Consider the following 16,974-nt stretch of genomic DNA (forward strand, 5'->3'; position numbering starts at 1 on the left):
TATATTTCTCCTCTCTCTTTTCAGAGTCGCCCTTCGCTCCTGCGCGGACTTCTCGCTGCCCCTCAGCGAATCTTCCGCGCGAGGGGCGACCGTCTCCTTCTCATCGAGTCTTTCCCTCTCGTCATGCGTGCGTCCCCTCCCCCTCGGCGTGAGGCTCGCGTGGGAGATGGGGGGCACACGCATGACGTTGGCCTCCCTTCCCCTTGTGACTTCCGTGCCGCATTGCACCCGGTTGCGGCTCGCCTGCAGAGCGGGGCGGGGCGCGGGATAGGCGGCACACCTGCGAGCGCCGCTGGCGCAGCCTGCGCCTTGTTTAGCCCAGCCCCTCTTTTCTGTTTGTTTTCTGAGCCGGGCCTTTTGTCGTCCGTCGTGCCGGTCACGTCGAACGCCACTGCACGGGTGCGCGTGCACCACTTTGGCTGTCGATGGTCTTCGCCGCATCTCCATCACACGCGGTAACTACCTTCTTGCTAGCCCCGCTCTGACCGTGCGCTTCTTACCGGGTGGCCCAGACGCACAGCGGTGTCCTCTCCGTGTGAGAGTCACCACCACACATCACCACCGCTGCTGCACTCACACACGGAGAGGGCACCGCTGTTGCGTCTGGCCACTTGGCTGCGCGGCTTTATGGCACACTTTTGTGGTCTCCGCTGCCCTGGGCGCGAGCGGGGTGGGGACACGCACCGCTTTGCGGTAGTGCGGCATCCTCCGCCTCCACCCTCTCCATCGCGGACAAGGTGCTGTCAACCCACGCGAGAACACCAGTGCCTTTCACAACTTCTGGTTCTCCTCATTCTCTGCCGACGCACTCGCTCACTCACGCGCGCGCATCGACGTGTGACTTCGCGCTACGCGCCAGCATCCACCGACTCAAGGGTCGATTGCCCCAAACGCCACAGCCACGCCCAAGGGGTCTTCCACAGCAGAGGGAGGGAGGGGGCGTGCCACGCGAGGACTCTTCGCATCTGCCTTTTCCTCTGTCTCTCTCTCTCTCTTTCCATATTGCGTACCCTTCGCTTCACATCCATGCAGCACCACCACACCACCTCGTGCGCTCTTGCAGGGCCACGCCATTTTGCACGACCATGTCGCATCAGCGCGGCAAGGTGGACAACAACTCTTCTTGTGTGTGCCCCAACAGTGCGAGCAGCACGACTAGAAGCGGCACCAACGACCATCGCACTGTGACAGCACTGCGACTCGTACGGGATGTTCTGCTGATGGAGGACTGGTTTGTAGAGCGGCCCCCGCTCGCTCTCGCCTTTGCACATCCGCACGTGCGGCTGTGGTGCGAGATGTGGCGTACTGAGTTTGTCGGAGACCTTCACGCACCGGCCGCGGACGAGTCGGGTGTGGTGAGGCCGCTGCCTGACACGCACGGCCGCGGCAGCACTGGCCCCGCAGCCCCGCCAGCCTCGTTTGTGCACATTGGGCTGCGTGGCCTCCGCAATCCAGTCGCCCTCGTGGACTCCACCTCGGCAGGCGGTGCCGGCGTCCTCAGTGGTAGCGCTCCTCTGACATTATCCTCTTCGATACTTTCGAGTTCACCTAACGCTACGGTAGCGTTTCGCGCAGTGCGGTCACTGGTGGCACCGCTTGCAACCTATCACGGGCAGGCTGCCGCGACGGAGCCGGCGCCGCTCTACGACGCCGCTAGCGTGCGCGGCATCCCCGTCGTGGACCCCACGGCCCCCTTGTTCACCCTGGAGACCTACACAGAGCACGTGTTCCGCTTGCCTATTGGGATGCGGCTAGGGCGTGTGCGGCTACTCACCCTGTGGCTGCCGTGCGACTGCCCCTCTCACACTACTCAAGGGAGCCGGCGTGCACGGCTGGTGAGGGGTCTGTTCAGCTACGTGCCAGCATCAGTGACGCACAGCGCTGCGAAGAAAGCGGCGGCCTGCATCCACACAGCAGAGACGGAGCAGGCGAGACGTCAAGGACCACGACCGATGCCGGCACTCGCAGTCTCGGTGCCGCATGCTAGCCTTGGCTCCGGCAATGCCACCTCTCTCCCCATTGACGCTGGCATTGCTGCCACCATCGACGACGGCAGCGACACACCTGCGAAGCAGGACCGTGTTAACGTGGAGGAGGCAGAACATGACGACTGGGAGGCGGTTGCACTGGAAGAGGAGGCTTTGCTAGAGCAGCCACCGCCGTCAGTGTCTACAGCAGCAGCAGTGACAGCAGCCATACGCATGGGTGGCTATCCGAGCCCTCAAGCGACCCCTCAAGCTCGCACCCACTTGCCTCCCCCCACTCACCCCCCATTGCTGCCCGCTTCTGCCACCAGGTCCATCACCACTGCCTCCAACACCAGCGCTGTTGCCTCTCCAGGGGAGTCGCGTGGCGGTGCTTCCAGTGTTATCGAGGGTGTGTGCGTTGCCCTCCCCCCTCCTTGTGGTTGGTGGTTGCGTCGTGGTGTACAGCCGTCTTCCTCGTCCGATGGCGCTCCCTTGCCTCTCTACGCTCACTGTATAGACGCGACGCGGCAGTGGCTGGATTGGCTCGAGGCGACAGCGCGTGGCGTCGGCGACGCGCTGTCCGACGAAGGTGGCGACCGTGCCATGCAGACATTTCTTTGCGGAGTGTCGCTCAGCGGGTGGTCGCCCAAGTATGTCCAGCCAACCATCGTGTCGCGGGCAGAGCTCGCGCAGCGTAGTGTACCGGTAAAGTTGGAAGATGCCATCTCCCCCACTCTGCCCTTGCGCGGTCTCCACATTGAGTCCTCTGTTGACGCGCTGAAGCGGCTGCTGGGCGTCAGGGGCGGCGAGCTTGGCGGCGCGGCGCTTTTCAATACCCTCGTCGCTCTTGATGCACCGTACCTGCGGAACGCCGAACCAGACTTGGACGTCGGAGGTGATGCACTGGCCGTGCGTGACGGCGGTGACGACACGGGGTGCCTCGCGTCTGCCCTGTGCCGGTTAGGTGGACTGCGCTTCCTGTGCCTCAGCCACGGCCGTGGCGTGTTGGCGGAGGCGTCCTCGCCATCGCTGGCCCCTACAAGCGTTCTCAGTACTTGCGTTGAGGAGCTGCACTTCCATGACGTCACCGGCCTCACTGCACGCACGTTGGCCTCGATGGGGCGTTGCGGGGTGTCGCTGCGCATTGTGGATCTGACCAACACTAACATCACGGAGGATGAGCTGCGCGCTCTTGTGTACGGCACGTGGAAGACACCGAGCAAAGACAGCGAATCAGCAGCGCACTCGAGGTTGTCTCCGCTCGCTTGTCTGGAAGATGTACGACTGACTGCCTGCCACAGCCTCACTCGCGTCGATGCCCTCGCTGCACTCCCACGGTTGCGTCGCCTGGACCTGCGTGCCAGCGGCTTGCGCGAACTCTCGGACCTTGCAGGGTGCCACATGCTGCAGGAGGTGGTGCTGACGCACTGTGGCCACGTGACGAATTTGCACCCTCTCTGGCGACTCCCCCGGCTGCGCTGTGTGGAGGCGGACGGCGTCCGTCAGCTACAGCAGGATCGAGCACTCATGCCGCCCTCTGCCCCCACTGCGGAAGGGGATGCGGAGGACAACGAGCGCTTTGTGGCCCCTCTGGCTCGACTGAACCTGTCCCAGGCCGCCACGATTCGCGGGGCCAGCGTCGGCTACCTCGCGCGGCATCTCTATGACTTGAGCGGGCAAGCCGCCTCGCTGGTGGTGCTCCTACTTGACCACACCGATGTCGGCGATGACGCGCTGCGTGCCTTGGCCGGGCTCCCAACGGCAGAGGAGGAGACTGGCCGCATCACAGGACGGTGCCTGCCGCTCGCCTCATCACTGAGGGAGCTCAGCCTTGTAGGCTGCGCTCGCATGCATCACCTCGGCCCTCTTGGCGTCCTGCCGCAGCTCACCCGACTGGCGGCCGACCATTCTGGTGTCGAGCACGTGGACGGGCTCCAGCACAGCTGCACGCTCGACTTTCTCTCTCTGAGCCACTGCACGCGGCTGTGGGACATCCGTCCCCTCGCCTACGTAACGACACTGCGATGCGTGGATATGAGCCACACACCGCTGAATGACGCGGCACTGCTACGCTTTGTATACCCGACTGCCGTGGAGGAGCTGTTGGCCGAGCGGCATCCGCGCGTTGGCGAGGCCGGGACGTCGCTGCAAGCCTGCACCGCCTTTCCCGCCCCCCTCGCCCTCTCGCAGGTCGAGGAACTGAGCCTCTGCGGATGCATGTCGCTGCTGCACATCGGCTGCGTCGCGCACCTTCCGCGGCTGCGTAGGCTCAACGTGAGCCGAACAGCAGTGTTTGACCGGGGGTTCGTGGGCTTTTTTGTCCATGTGACGGTCCTCCTGCGCACTCAGTCGTGGCTGAGTGCCCACTCAGCCGGGGTTGTTGTCAATGACCGCGTGTCTTGGGCTTCAGTACCGCTGCCAGACGAGGCAGCGCTTCTCCGTACTTGGCGAATGGATATCGAAAGAGGAGCGGCGGCGCCACGAGACGCGAGCGCCACCTCCGGTATGATTTCCGCTGGCCGCGCTGCCCTCACCGCTGTGGGGCCACTGCGCACTCTCGAGTTCGATTTCTTCGTCGGCGCTGTGGATACCCTTACGCATGTGTCTCTCTCCTACTGTGTGGAGGTGCGCTGCATTACCCCCTTCGCTTTTTTTTCCCACCTCTCGTCACTCGATGTCGCTGGGACGGCCGTCGACAGCGCCTCACTCCTGGCCTTTGTAAACGCGCTGTTGGAGGCCTGCAGCGACGGGGCTGCCGACGGTCCGCTGGTGCAGCTCGAGATGGATGCCAACGGCGTGCGCCCGAGGGCGATTGCGGCACGGCGGAGAAGAACAGTGCCTGCCGCATCGTTCGCTATGGGCGGCGGCACTGCGGATAATGCGACTGTGGAGCCGACTCGTCGACGCCGCCGACCATTCACGCTCACGATGCTCACGCTGGCGTGGTGCCCCTACCTCACTGACGTGCGGTGCTGCGCGGTTGTGCCGTCCCTGCGCCGCCTGGATGTGTGCGGAGCCCCAATTGACAATGCCAGTGTTGCGGCCTTCTCTTCTTGTGGGGCGTCTGCGCAGCTGGCGGTGGCGGCGTCGGAGGAGGGGGAGGGGGGGGCGGCCCAGTGGTGGCAGCACCATCGCTGCTCGCTCTCGTTGCTGGACATTAGTCATTGCCGCCGTGTCACCGACGTTGCACCCCTCTTCGCGGCACCGGCCAACTCGTTCTCTGGCGTTGGCAGCCGTGGGAAGGGAGAGTCATTGGCTCACTGCTCTCCGCACTCCTTGACGGAGCTAAGACTTCGCCACTCCGGTGTGATGTCCACGAGGGAGGAACTGCGCGCACTCGACCCCTTGGGCCACTGCCTGTTCGTGCAGTAGTGTTGGCGCGTGTGTGTTACGTCTGCCTGTGGAAGGACGAGCGCGTCTGTGTCTCTCTCTCTCTTCTCAGAGCCTACGCACGGCCTATCTTCGCCGTCCCTTGCTGAATCCTCAATCCGCCTCTATTGATGGCGTCCTCTCCTGTTACCAGCACAGACGCACATGAGTCTTTTCCCCTCTCGCAGGCTGGCTGGATAGCCAGGCATGGGCAACTGTGGTGGCGATGGGTGCTGCAGGGCCCTCACATCACCGCGCTTCTCTTTCCGTGTCTCCGCGCTGGACTCCGAGTCAATGCAACATCGTCTCAAGCAAGAAGCGAATGGAATGCTGCCCCGGCTGTGAGAGCTTCAGCGATACCGTCCCTCCCCTCACCCCCTCCACCATCGTCCATCGCCCACCTTCCCTCTCTCTCTCTCTCCCTTCTATTTCCCTGCCGATCGTCGTGCGGGCCAGGCCAATCCGCGCGTCACGAGGGACGACGCACGCCATCTTCACACACCCCTCCTCACCATAGCACGTCCACGGACACGCTGCGCAGAACAGCGTGGTCACCACAGCTCATGGGGGGGATACGGGCGGACACCGCTACCGCAAGCCCACCGATGGAGACGCCGTCCCTGCCTGGAAAGGACAGCAACGCTGAGCCCAGCGCCACAACCACGGACAGCCCGCTCCCACCTGCGAGCACGGCTGCATCCGTCGAGGATCTGAAGCGCTTGACGGCACTGGGCACGCTGCTGGTCAACATGGGTGCCGCCTCCGAGGAGAAGGTCTTCGGCATGAAGGACTCGGCCCCGATGCTCGCGTACCGTGCGAATCGCATGCGCGAGCTCCTCGTCATCAACCGCCCGCAGGATGACGCGGCTGCGCATCCCTTTATATGGCACAAGCCGTGGACGTGGTGGAGTAGCGGCGCGCAGGTGTCACCGATTGCTGTGAGGAGAGAGTCGACGCAGGAGGAGGGTGCAAGTGCGCCAGGGACCACGTCGCGGCCCCAGAGAACTGGTAGCACCCAGACGGAGGCGGACGTAGTAGCACCACCGCCGCCGAAGCGGAAGAAGGGGCTGCCTGCAGTGGACATGCGCGCGTTGACGGACGAGGAGGCGGAGGCCCTTACCCCCGCTGTGCGCGACGAGCGGGCGAAGCTGCTGCGCTCGGAGATGCGTATCCACGAGCTGCTGCAGGGGTTGGAGAGTACACGATATCGGTACCTGGCGCCCTCGCACAACTTCAAGTGTGAGGCGGAGGTGATGGCTGTGATACGGTGCTACGCAGAGCGCAACCAAGCTAGGGCTGCCTCTCTTGCCGCGGAGGGTGGCGGGGCTCCGCCGGGAACAGCTGCCGCGTCGCACAACGGCGTAAGCGGTGGAGGGGAGAAGGCAGTGGTACGTGCGGACTTGTTGGCCTGTGGGCCGCACGTTAAGCACCTTAAGGTTTGTGCGGAGTCGATGGTGATGAAGTACAGCCAAGAAGGCGAGGTAGCTTAGGGAAAGAAGGGAAAGAGACAACCGCTCATGCCGAGCTGAAATACACGTACACCGGCCATCGTTCTGCCACCCACGCAAATTCACACCGATGCCGTAGGGGGAGGGGGCACAGAGGGCGTTGTGGGGTCCACGCTCGTGCGCTTGCGCAGGCTAGGAGTGCACACAGGCGCGGTCGAGTGCCGATGCTGAGGTATACCGACGGCTTATCTCCCGCTGTTGTGCGTGCCAGTTGCTCTCAGCGTGTGTGCGTGAGTGCAGTGGGTGATCGAGGACGAGGAGGGGATAAGCTGGCGCGCACTTCTCTGCATCGCCCCGGCAGTGTGCTTTCACTTCGTTCCTGCTCCTCTCTCTCTGTTGTTCACTCTGAGCGAGTGCCCTCCCCGAATCGAGTGCGGTGCGCCTGCCTGTCCATCTCTGCAGAGGTTTTTGGCCGCGCGCGTTGTGTGTTGACGCGAAAAAGACGTCCTGGTGAAACGGTGCCGACCAAAATGGGAAATGGCAGGGCGGGGGGCGGTGGCACCGACTCGTTTTTCATCCCCTCCACAGGCCACCGACGCGCTCTCTCTCGCTCTCTCTCGCTCTCTCGCGCGCGCGCATCAACTGCTTTTCCCGAACGACTTGGCTCAGCTTTGTTCCCCTTCTCTTCACTGTCCTCCTCTCCTCTCTACGAGAGTACACCATCAGCTGGTGGGGCTATACAACTCACCCGCTCAATCACCCACCCACTCGACGATTCACCGGTGACTCACATCCGGCGTCAAGGCTGCTGCACCACGCAGACACAACAGCCCAGGCGCAAGTTGCCGTTGTGTTTTCTCTTTTCCGGAGGTATCCACTCGAGGCAGTCTCCTTCCCCCTCCCCCCACCCCCCACCCGTCAGCTCTTCACCTTTCGTTGCCCATTCCTGCACCGTCTCCTGCGCTAAGAATGGCCGGCTCTCGTGCGAGCAACAACACAAAGCTGATGAAGCGCCATCAGCAGCAGCAGTCCAACGCACGCGCCAGGTCGTCGGCGAACAGGTTTACGCTTAGGCAGAGCCAGTTTGAGCGGCAGCGCGAGGAGGAGCAAGTGCGAACGCAGCAGCAGCTGGACGCAGGGTGGAGCACAAGTCGTACTGTTGGAGATGGCCTCCTGTCGCGAGGCAACCGCGGCCGGAGCGCCGGTGGCTACGCTGCACCTGTGGAGGAGGTGAGCGACATTCCCAACCCCTTCGCGCGTGGTCGAAGTCCCCCTGCAAGTGGGAGTTTCCCTACCACCACCCGCAGTGCAGTCATGGGGCTTGAAAAGATGCAGGTGCGCTCCACGCGCACCACCCGTCGCATCGACCGCTTCAACTTGACCACTAGCGCCGACTCAGAAGCGGCGCCATCTCCATCCTCGCTGATGGGCGTGCGGCGGGCGCGGAAGGACGAGGGGAGTGGTGTGGCAAGTTTCGCTGCTGATGATGACAACTCTGCGGCCCCGCCAGCCAAGGTGACGCGAGCGGAGCGCTTTCGGGAGATGATCTCGAACAGCAAAGGCCAGCGTGCGCAACTACAGCGCGAGCGTGCGGAGCGGGACACGGCCACTGCTCAGCTCGACGCTGCGCTCAGTGGCGTTCTCCACCTCCTGCCGAGGCGCAACAAACGCGAGGAGGAGCGCGAGGCGTTCGCTCAGTCCGGCACGCCAGAGGTTCGTGCCCTGCTCGACTCGTACCGGCGCGACCACCAGGCGAAGTGTCTCACACTCAAGTCCTCCGGTGCCTTCGAGGTCCGGACGCTGGCGGAAGTTGCCCGAAGCACCGCGTCTCGATCGGCCGCTGATCCGACGGCCCGAGAGAGCGCCACGGCGCGAGATGCGTCGGAATCGTTTCTCGATGCGTCGGATCGCGCATTGCTGGCGCGTATCCGCACCGGTGCCGTGCGCTCGTCGGAGGAGGACAAGGACGAAGCGGTGGCGGCGGCCGCTGGTGCCGCTGAGGCGCGCGCTGGCGGCGGTGGTCGTCTGGCGAGCTGCGATGACTTCGACTTGATGATGCACTCCTTTCAGATGGACCCGCGCCGTGCACACGCTGTCGATCGCACGCTGACGGAGGAGGAGGAGGCCGCCAAGTTAACTCAGCAAGCGCTGCTGATGGAGGATCGGCAGCAGGTACCTTCACTGCACCTACAGGAGCTTGATCAGACGCAGCTGACACGAGGGGAGTGGGTGGCACAGGGCGGCGCTGTTGCCTTTCACATGGACGGCAACGCAGAGGACGACAACGCAGAGGACGACAACGTGGATCTCCCGTCCTCTTTCGAGGGCGACAGCGACGTCAGCAGCGACGGCGGCAAGGCGGCGGCGGCGGTGGAGGAGTCTGAGTTGGATGGGGAAGAGGAGGACGCTGCCGTGGAGCGCGTTGGCGGCTCTGCCACGCTCGATCGGCTTTTCGAGCAGCTGGGGCGGGTGTCAGCCGCTGCCGCCGGGGACGTGACGTCGCGGCCGCAGCGGCTGCACGCGCTACTGGGACGGCTACATCACTACGCGGCGCGTCACGTTGTGGAGGTGACAAAGGCGTTTCGGCTCGTCCTCGTCGAGGCGGAGCGCAGTTTTCTGCGAGGCCCCCGTCGAGGCGGCATGCGCCAGTCCCTCCTCGTGTACCTCTACGCCATCTCAAAGATTTTTCCGGCGTCCGACTACCGCCACGCGGTGATGACGCCATTTCTCCTGTTTTTATGCTCAGCCCTCATGCAGATGCGGCTGGACTCGCTCGACGCAGTGCACAGCTACCTGGTCCTCGCCACCCTGCTCCTGCACTGCCTCAAGGCGGGGTGTGGGAGGTTCTGCGCGGAGGTAGTGGTGGCAGCACTCAACGTGCTAGCGCTCCAGCTACCACGTGTGGCACTCGAACCAGCGCGCTACCAGGGCACAGTGCTGCCGATGCCCCTGCTGGAGCGCACTGAGCAGGCCCTGCTGGTCTCCTCTGCGTCCTTGGCCACGCCGCCAGAGAGCGATGATGCCACCGCGCAACGGCCACCATACCAGGTGGGGTTGTTTGACACTGCCCACTCCCCGGAGCGCCTCCTGCTGTGCGCGTACCGGCTGCTGGAGGAGGTGTGCGACCTGCACCGCAGCACCCCCGCCCTCCCTGTCATGTGCGTTCGGCCCTTTTTGGCACTGGATGCGCTGCTGCTGCGGCCGCCGCCGTTGTCGTCAGCGGCGTCGGTGTGGACGCCGTCTACGGCGGTACGCCTCGCCCACGAGGCCCTCGCAGTGAAGATGAGGGATGTGGCGAGGCACGTCGAGGCGCATCGCACGCCGCTTGCCATGCGCACGTTCCGGCCGCGGCCCCTGCGCCAGTTTGACCCGCTTCTGGCGGAGCGCGAGGGGAATGCAGTGAAGAACGAAGTCCGCCTGATGAAGCGCGACATCCGCGAGGACAAGAAGCGACTGATACGCCATCTGACGGCCGAGGCAACCGTGCAGCGGCGGGCGCAGGAGAAGCGGCACGCCGTGGACGAAGCGTTGCGCGAGAAGCGGTACCACAACGTAATGAGCCAGCTGCAGCAGCAGCAGCACTCAATGAACATGGTGGAGTCCCTGAAGGTACGCGCCAAGTCCAAGTCACGCAAGGGCTTAAGTGCTGTGCCCACCACTTCTTCATCCGCTGACGCGGGCGAGGAATGAAAGCGTCTGCTGAGGCTGAACGTAGACGCGCTCGTAGGCAAATGAACTAACTGCACACACACCGGTGTCTGTCTGTCTCTTTCTCTCTCTCTGTGTGCTCGACTAACGCCTGTTTCCGTTAAAGAGGCGAAAGACAAAAGTCTGCGAAGGGGGAGAAGCGACCACTGACGCGATGGCGCGTCGGCCTCCGCTCACTGAGGGGGCAGAGTAGAGGAAAGGCAGAGGGACAAGGCCGTCAAGGGGCAGTGGTGTGATGGGCCACGCTTCTTGAGGGCCCTTGTCTAGTCTCATTCTCTGCTAAAGCGCTCAGACCCATCGCGGCCTCGCAAGCGAGCTCTGCCACCGCGACGGTGCGGTAGACTCACGGATGTCTACCCAGACTAAAGTCTATGGCGGCCTGAAGTGCGCGCGCGCCAGCAGCGGCGGCTCTTCGCCCGAGTTTGTTGCGCCTCCCACAACGAGGAGGAGGGAGAGAGTGGCACGCGAGGACATGCAACGACGCACAGGTGTGCCGTGTATTCTGCAGGTGTCTTGATCGGGCGCCCAAAGTGACTTCCCCCTCTCACCCTTTGGCTGCTACGCACGACTCTCTGTCTGTCCACACACGCAATCCTGCCGCCCCCCCTGTGTTACGAGAGCAACTTTTCCCCCTTTCACTTCAATTTTGCTCTCTCCACTGTTCTGCTGCCCCCCTCCCTCCCACGCTCATTTCTTCACGCGCCTACGCAGGGCCCAAATCCGCCCGATCCTTCTACCTGAGCAACCTAGCATAGCCACCGCTGCAGCCGCACGCGCGCACCAATACTTGCCCTGCGGCCCTTTCTCGCTGTTGTCTTCACGACGCTGCCCATTGCTTCGTGTTGTTGCTCTCCCAGCGACCTAACTGTCTCCGCGATGTCCGCCAAGACAGCGACCCCCCTGTCGGAGCGCAGTTTCGCTGACCGGTTTGCGCGCAGTCATGCCGGTGCCGCCACGGCGGCAGGGGTTCTCGAGATTGCCTTTTTCCACCCGTTCGACACGACGGCGAAGCGGCTGATGGCGAACAAAGGGTCCATCATGCGCGGCTCTGTGCCGGACACGCTCGCCAACCTCAACGAAATCGTCTTTAAGAAGCATGCCAGCGCTGGATTCGCGCGAAAGGTGGCGTACCTCTACCCAGGCTCCCTGTACGCCGTCGTGTACAAGGTGTTTCAGCGCGTGTACAAGTTCGCTGGGCAGCCGCTCGTGCGCGACTTCCTCAGCTCCAATTACCATGACGGGTTCAAGCGGTACTTTGGAAAGGCGCACCGGGTTATGGAAGACGCGACAGCCGGCTGCCTCATTGGCCTTGGGGAGGTCATCCTGCTGCCGCTGGATCGGCTGAAGGTGTTGAGCCAGACAAACGAGGCCGCCATGCAGAACGGGCTGCTGCCGCTGTTGCGCCAGGAGGGCGTCCGCGGGATGTACTCGGGCACCGTCGTGACGATGTGCCGCAACGCCCCCGGCTCCTTCTGCCTGTTTGGTGGCGCGGCCTTCATGAAGGGCTACATTTTCGGCCTCAGCGACTACCACCATGCGACTGTCTTTCAAAACATGTGCGCCTCCACCGTCGGCGCGTGCCTCTCCATCGCTGTCTCTAACCCGATGGACGTTGTTAAAACTCGCGTGCAACGCCAGACAGTGGCGGAGCGCTGCAACGCCGTTGCAACGGCGGCGGCGATGCTGAAGGAGGAGGGCGTCTCGTCCTTCTTCAAGGGCCTCACGCCGAAGGTCATCGCCTCCGCGCCGAAGTTAATCTTCGCCTACACCATGACCGAGTGCTTCTTCAAGCTGATGAACGTCTCCGCGAAACACTGAAGACGTCCCCTTGCACGCATGGGCTTGCGTGCAAGGGGCTGAGCGCTTCTCGCCTCGGGTCTCGCCATTCCTTCACTCCGAGGAGCGCAGCACCGTGTGCTGCGGTGCTGCTGATGGAGCGGTGTGTGCCCCTTTTGCCGCAAGAAGAGGAAAGGGCTAAGGCGGTTAGAGAGGACGCAGCTCAGGCATCTTTGTGGGTTCATCCATGATGGGCCACGCATGCAGCGCGTCGATCGAAGCGTGCCGATGTCAGCCACGAGGAGACGCGGCGGAGGGACGTTTAGGTCTCATCATCTCCTCACTCCTCGCACCTCTCCCCTTCTTGAGCCGATTCCCTCGGGCTTGCCATTTCTGACGGACGGGTGACGTTGCTGTGGCGGCTTGTTCGCCAGCTAATAGAGCGTTGGCGAGAGACATGGAGGAAAGGCGGCTGTCGTACTCAGCTGTCTTCACTTTCTCCTCCCTCACCCACCCACTGCCGCTGTCTCGCGTTGATGCGACGGTGGCGGTTGGTGGGTGAGGTGGTTGGACGTTGCACGTGGCGCAGCGCAGCAGAAGTGTCCTCACAGCGGGTGGAGGAACACGATAAGCCGCCATGTGGGCGGGTGCCTCTCTGTCTCGCCACCTCTGCACTGTTCTGATTTGACTCGAGCATCTTTGGCTTTAACCTTTCGTTACTTTTGTGTGCTTACAGAGACATCGGACGATCAGGGCGATTATGGGTGGTGGTGGTGGTGGTGGGGCTCAGGAGGGCGTGTTGACGCGGCGGTCATGGCAGTATGGCTGTTGATAGGGCAGAGTGATATGCACCGGCGCGATCTACTTCTCTGTCCTTGCCCCCTCCCCCCCCTCATCATCACGCCGTGGCGCGCACTCACTCCGTTGCAGTCATTGTGTATCGTATCCACGCACGTGAGTTTCGATGCATCAGCAGCGTAAAAAGTGTCGACTCATTCCTTTAGTTCTCTGGCGCATACGGACGCCTACTGTAGCCGGGGTGTGCCTCATGGAGAGCATGAATGCGGACAACTGGTCCTCTCGCACTTCTCTTCTTTTCCCCTCCTCGCCCCCCCCCCCCCCCTCTCTCCGTCCCCAGCCGGTAGGCGGGAGGGCACCAGCCCCCTGCTGGAGGGGTCGTTTGCACACCAGTTCATCATTCCACATCCTGTTTGACCCCACAGCACCCCAGCCACTCTCCCACGCGCTGGCGGAGCTATGCCAGACATGAATGCTCCTGCATGCAACTCTGTGGGCCACAAGCTGCAGAGGGGCCCCCCATACCCGTCGAGCCCCCGATGGGCTGACGCTGGATAAGCGGCTATGCATGGGCCTTTCCCGGGTGGCCGAGCCTTGCGTTCGCGAGGCCCAACCGCGATCGCCCCGGCCACCGATCGTGCTCCGTGTGCTTGGAAGACTGGGGAAAGGACGGGCGTCCAACGCGCGTGGAGGTACTGACCGCGGACGATGCAGCCCTGGCGCTGGCGAGGGCGAAGGTGTCCGATGAGCACATCCGGCGCCCCGAGGACGCCGCCGCCAACGCACGCCTCGAGGCTGTTCCCAGCCGATTCATGGAGGCTGCCCACGCTCGTTGCCAAGAGGCAAGGCGAGTGCTGCCCTGGGACGGGCTGTGGCACTACTGGGAGCGCGTGCGTTATGGCGCCTTTGAGGGGCCCCCTGGCGGACTGCCGCACGCCGAAGAGGACCGACGAATGCGCTCCCGAGCGGCACCCTCCGCGTTCTGACATGTGGCTGCAGGCAAGCTGCCGCAGCTCGACAGCCACTGCCTACACCAGAGCATTCTCTAGGTGGCATCGGAGAGCGAGCGGGTAGGTTCGCTGCAGACCGCGGTGCCTTCGGCGGTGAGCGTCCCTCTTCTTCCACCCTTCGACGCCATCCTCACGGGGTTTATGTGCGTGCCAGCGCAGTCGAAGTATCCCAGGCCCGGAGGACGTGACGGCTTCACTGTGACTCTTTTCCGCTCTCCGTTACTTCTCTTTCTCACGCTGGTGAGGGCGCGGCCACATTTGAAGGTTGAGGCACTGCGAAGAATGGCGAAGGACGACGAGTCTCACTTCTCTTCTCCCCCCGCGGCGAGTGAGTGAGCGACGAGCTCTGCCCTCGCGGAGAGCGAAAGCAGCAGAGCCCGCAGGTGTTGGCGGGCCGGTGCCCAGTGGGCGGATGTGTTGCACTTTGGACCGTATCGTGGGAGGGGGGAGGGAGGGAGGGGTTTCCCCGCAGACGTCAGTCGCGAGGATCGACGGGTTTTTCCCTCCTCCTCTCCTCTTCCCACGTTGCGGAAGCGGCTTGGCCCTCCCGCGGGCGATCTCCGCCATTTTCTTCCGGGCAACTTCCAGCGGCGACGTGCGGGCATAGAGGGTGGGGTGGGCTTGGCGACTTCCTCTCACCTCCCCCGTCTTGGGGTGGATGGCTAACTGGCTCTACTACGCTCTCTCTGCAAGTCTGCCCCACACCCCCGCCAGCCCTCGTCATGTCAACCACCGAATGGGCCATGATGGACAAGGGAAGGGCCAGACTCCAAGATTTCACAGAAGTGATCGACAAGAGAAGCAGTAGCCCCGTGTGAGCTGAAGTACAGAGGCCAGTCAGTCTCCCCCTGACCAGACGACGCTCAGCAGGTGCTGGTGACATCGCTCGTGAGAGGTTCGACAGTGGGATGGAACCCCTCGACTCCATAGCCGCCGCCTTCTCCCTCTTCCCCACTCTCTCTTTCTCTCTCTAATGTCGCGCTAGCGAGGGAGGGAGGGGGGCAACCCCCATGTGAAGTGGGTACCTGCGATGGTGGCGCATGGGAGGGGAGGGGTGGTGATAGCGGTGGAGGAAGTCTCCTCCCTGTGTGGTGGCTGACTGATTCACCCGCTCCCCTACTCAGACACCGTTGTCCTCATCGTGCTCATCACCCACGCAGACAGGCACAGCGAGAGAGGGAGATAAAAGAGGGATGCGCTTGGCAGAGTGCATACGCGATGAATCGGTCAGCCGACCAGCATGTGGCAGCGAAGTATCCCGACAAGCGCCGAGTGAGGACGTCGCCACACCCCAGCCAAGGCAGAGAAATAAAGACCCACATGCGAAGGCGTCTTCGCGGGCGAGGGCGAGAGGGAGGTGACGACACCGGCCAAGTCGCTGATGGGGAATGTGGTGGCGAGCCGCGGGTGGGTACTGACAGCGTGTCAAGTGGCTCAGCAGAGGCGGTGCGGCGCTGCCTGGAGCGGTTGTGCCAGCCCGTCGCTCTTTTCGCGGGCTGCAACGCAGCTGCGCCGATGACACCAGCCGCCGGCTCCTCCCCGAACTTCACGACGATGCCGTCGACACGAGCGCTTTTTGTGAAACCGCAGAGCGAGAGCGACTTGTACGCCTTGGACGACGTCACCGCTGTGCAGCTGCTGCAGGAGGCGGTGTGTGAGCGGGTCGTGTACAGTCGCTACGGCGTACTCGGTGTGCGCATCATGAGGCTGCTGCTGCAGCACCACTTCCTGGAGGAGCGGACGCTAGCGGAGCAGTCGGTCGCAACGTACGTCAAGGCTCGAGAGGTGTTGCACCGGATGTTCAAGGACGGCTTTCTGCTTCAGCAGGAAGTGCCGCGCACCTCGGCACTCGTCGAGCGGTCCGCCAAGGCGAGTGTGTACCTCTGGGGGCTGAGCTGGAGTGCGACGCTGCTGCCTGCGGTGCGTGAGCGGTTGGCGAAAACGCTGACAATTGCATGGGTGAAGCTGCGCGAGGCGCAGCAGCAGGCGTCCGCCGTTGCAAAGCCTGCTGCCTGTGTCCGCTCCTCACCTGCAGCTAGCGGTGGCATCAAGAGCAGTGCTGCTCACGCCGAGGAGGTCGAGGCGCAGTGGAAGAGCGGCATGTCTCGCAGCATACAGCAGGCGCTGCAGACCCAACGCACTATCACGGGGCTACAGAGCTGCGTGATGTCGCTCATGCGGCTGCTGTTGATTGTTGATTTTTTCTAAGAGCGCGTCACGTGGCAGAGCGGCAGACGAGTGCCGGCGTGTGTGTGGTGTCTCTCTCTGCGTTTCTTTGGGGGACGTGTGCGCCAGCGGGACGAGCGGTGCGACCCCCACGCCGCCGTCTCTCTGTGCTTCTGCACGTTGGTGCAGCCGCATTCGGCGAGAGTTGTATGTCAGTGTGTCACTGCCATTGGGGCTGCACGACACGGTTAGAGGAGAGAAAATGAAAATGCGTAAAGGTTGCCGTGCCCTCCGTACCGCTTATCTTCGCACCTCCTGACTCCCTCGGTGCGTTCTTCTCCCTCCTCCCTCCATCGCGTCTGCGCGGAGGTGCCGGTCTCCAGACGCACTCCCCCCTTCTCAACCACAGAGTGGGGGTGGTGGTGGTGGTGGGGGGAAATGGATCGGCGTTGCCCCCCTCCCCCTCCTCCCTGCAGCGGTGTATGCGTCCATACATGCGGAGGACGTATTCGGTTGAGTGTGTACGGACCAGATGGCCCCCTTCCCGCACTTGTGATGACCTCGCGGTATCTCCTCTCTATGCCATCACACTTTGCCCCTCTCCCGCGGGCCGCCTCGTAGTCGCCGTTGCTTCGCTTCCTCTTCTCCCTGACCGCTGGCGCCGCCTCTACGCAGTACCGCTGCCGCTGTTCGGGTACCTGGCCGAGGCTTTTGTAGGCGCTGCCTTTCCTC

The 16,974-nt window shown here is 63.3% G+C and overlaps 5 protein-coding genes across 5 annotated transcripts; all 5 read left to right on the plus strand.

The window, feature by feature from the left end:
• Nucleotides 1-1,085: 1,085 nt before the first annotated feature.
• Nucleotides 1,086-5,339, plus strand: LBRM_02_0620 (hypothetical protein, unknown function; the record flags this gene model as incomplete). The annotated part of the gene is made up of 1 exon (XM_001561525.2): nucleotides 1,086-5,339. One exon carries the CDS (start codon nucleotides 1,086-1,088, stop codon nucleotides 5,337-5,339), a length of 4,254 nt encoding a protein of 1,417 aa, XP_001561575.2.
• Nucleotides 5,340-5,941: 602 nt separating this feature from the next.
• Nucleotides 5,942-6,826, plus strand: LBRM_02_0630 (conserved hypothetical protein; the record flags this gene model as incomplete). Its single annotated transcript, XM_001561526.1, has 1 exon — nucleotides 5,942-6,826. The coding sequence occupies one exon, from the start codon at nucleotides 5,942-5,944 to the stop codon at nucleotides 6,824-6,826; it is 885 nt and encodes a 294-aa protein (XP_001561576.1).
• Nucleotides 6,827-7,753: 927 nt separating this feature from the next.
• On the plus strand, nucleotides 7,754-10,474 carry LBRM_02_0640 (conserved hypothetical protein; the record flags this gene model as incomplete). Its single annotated transcript, XM_001561527.2, has 1 exon — nucleotides 7,754-10,474. One exon carries the CDS (start codon nucleotides 7,754-7,756, stop codon nucleotides 10,472-10,474), a length of 2,721 nt encoding a protein of 906 aa, XP_001561577.2.
• Nucleotides 10,475-11,368: 894 nt separating this feature from the next.
• LBRM_02_0650 (putative mitochondrial carrier protein) lies at nucleotides 11,369-12,310 on the plus strand (the record flags this gene model as incomplete). Its single annotated transcript, XM_001561528.2, has 1 exon — nucleotides 11,369-12,310. The coding sequence occupies one exon, from the start codon at nucleotides 11,369-11,371 to the stop codon at nucleotides 12,308-12,310; it is 942 nt and encodes a 313-aa protein (XP_001561578.1).
• Nucleotides 12,311-15,294: 2,984 nt separating this feature from the next.
• Nucleotides 15,295-16,284, plus strand: LBRM_02_0660 (conserved hypothetical protein; the record flags this gene model as incomplete). The annotated part of the gene is made up of 1 exon (XM_001561529.1): nucleotides 15,295-16,284. The coding sequence occupies one exon, from the start codon at nucleotides 15,295-15,297 to the stop codon at nucleotides 16,282-16,284; it is 990 nt and encodes a 329-aa protein (XP_001561579.1).
• Nucleotides 16,285-16,974: the final 690 nt, after the last annotated feature.

This window comes from Leishmania braziliensis, chromosome 2, assembly GCF_000002845.2.
Source record: "Leishmania braziliensis MHOM/BR/75/M2904 complete genome, chromosome 2".
Taxonomy (NCBI): domain Eukaryota; phylum Euglenozoa; class Kinetoplastea; order Trypanosomatida; family Trypanosomatidae; genus Leishmania; species Leishmania braziliensis.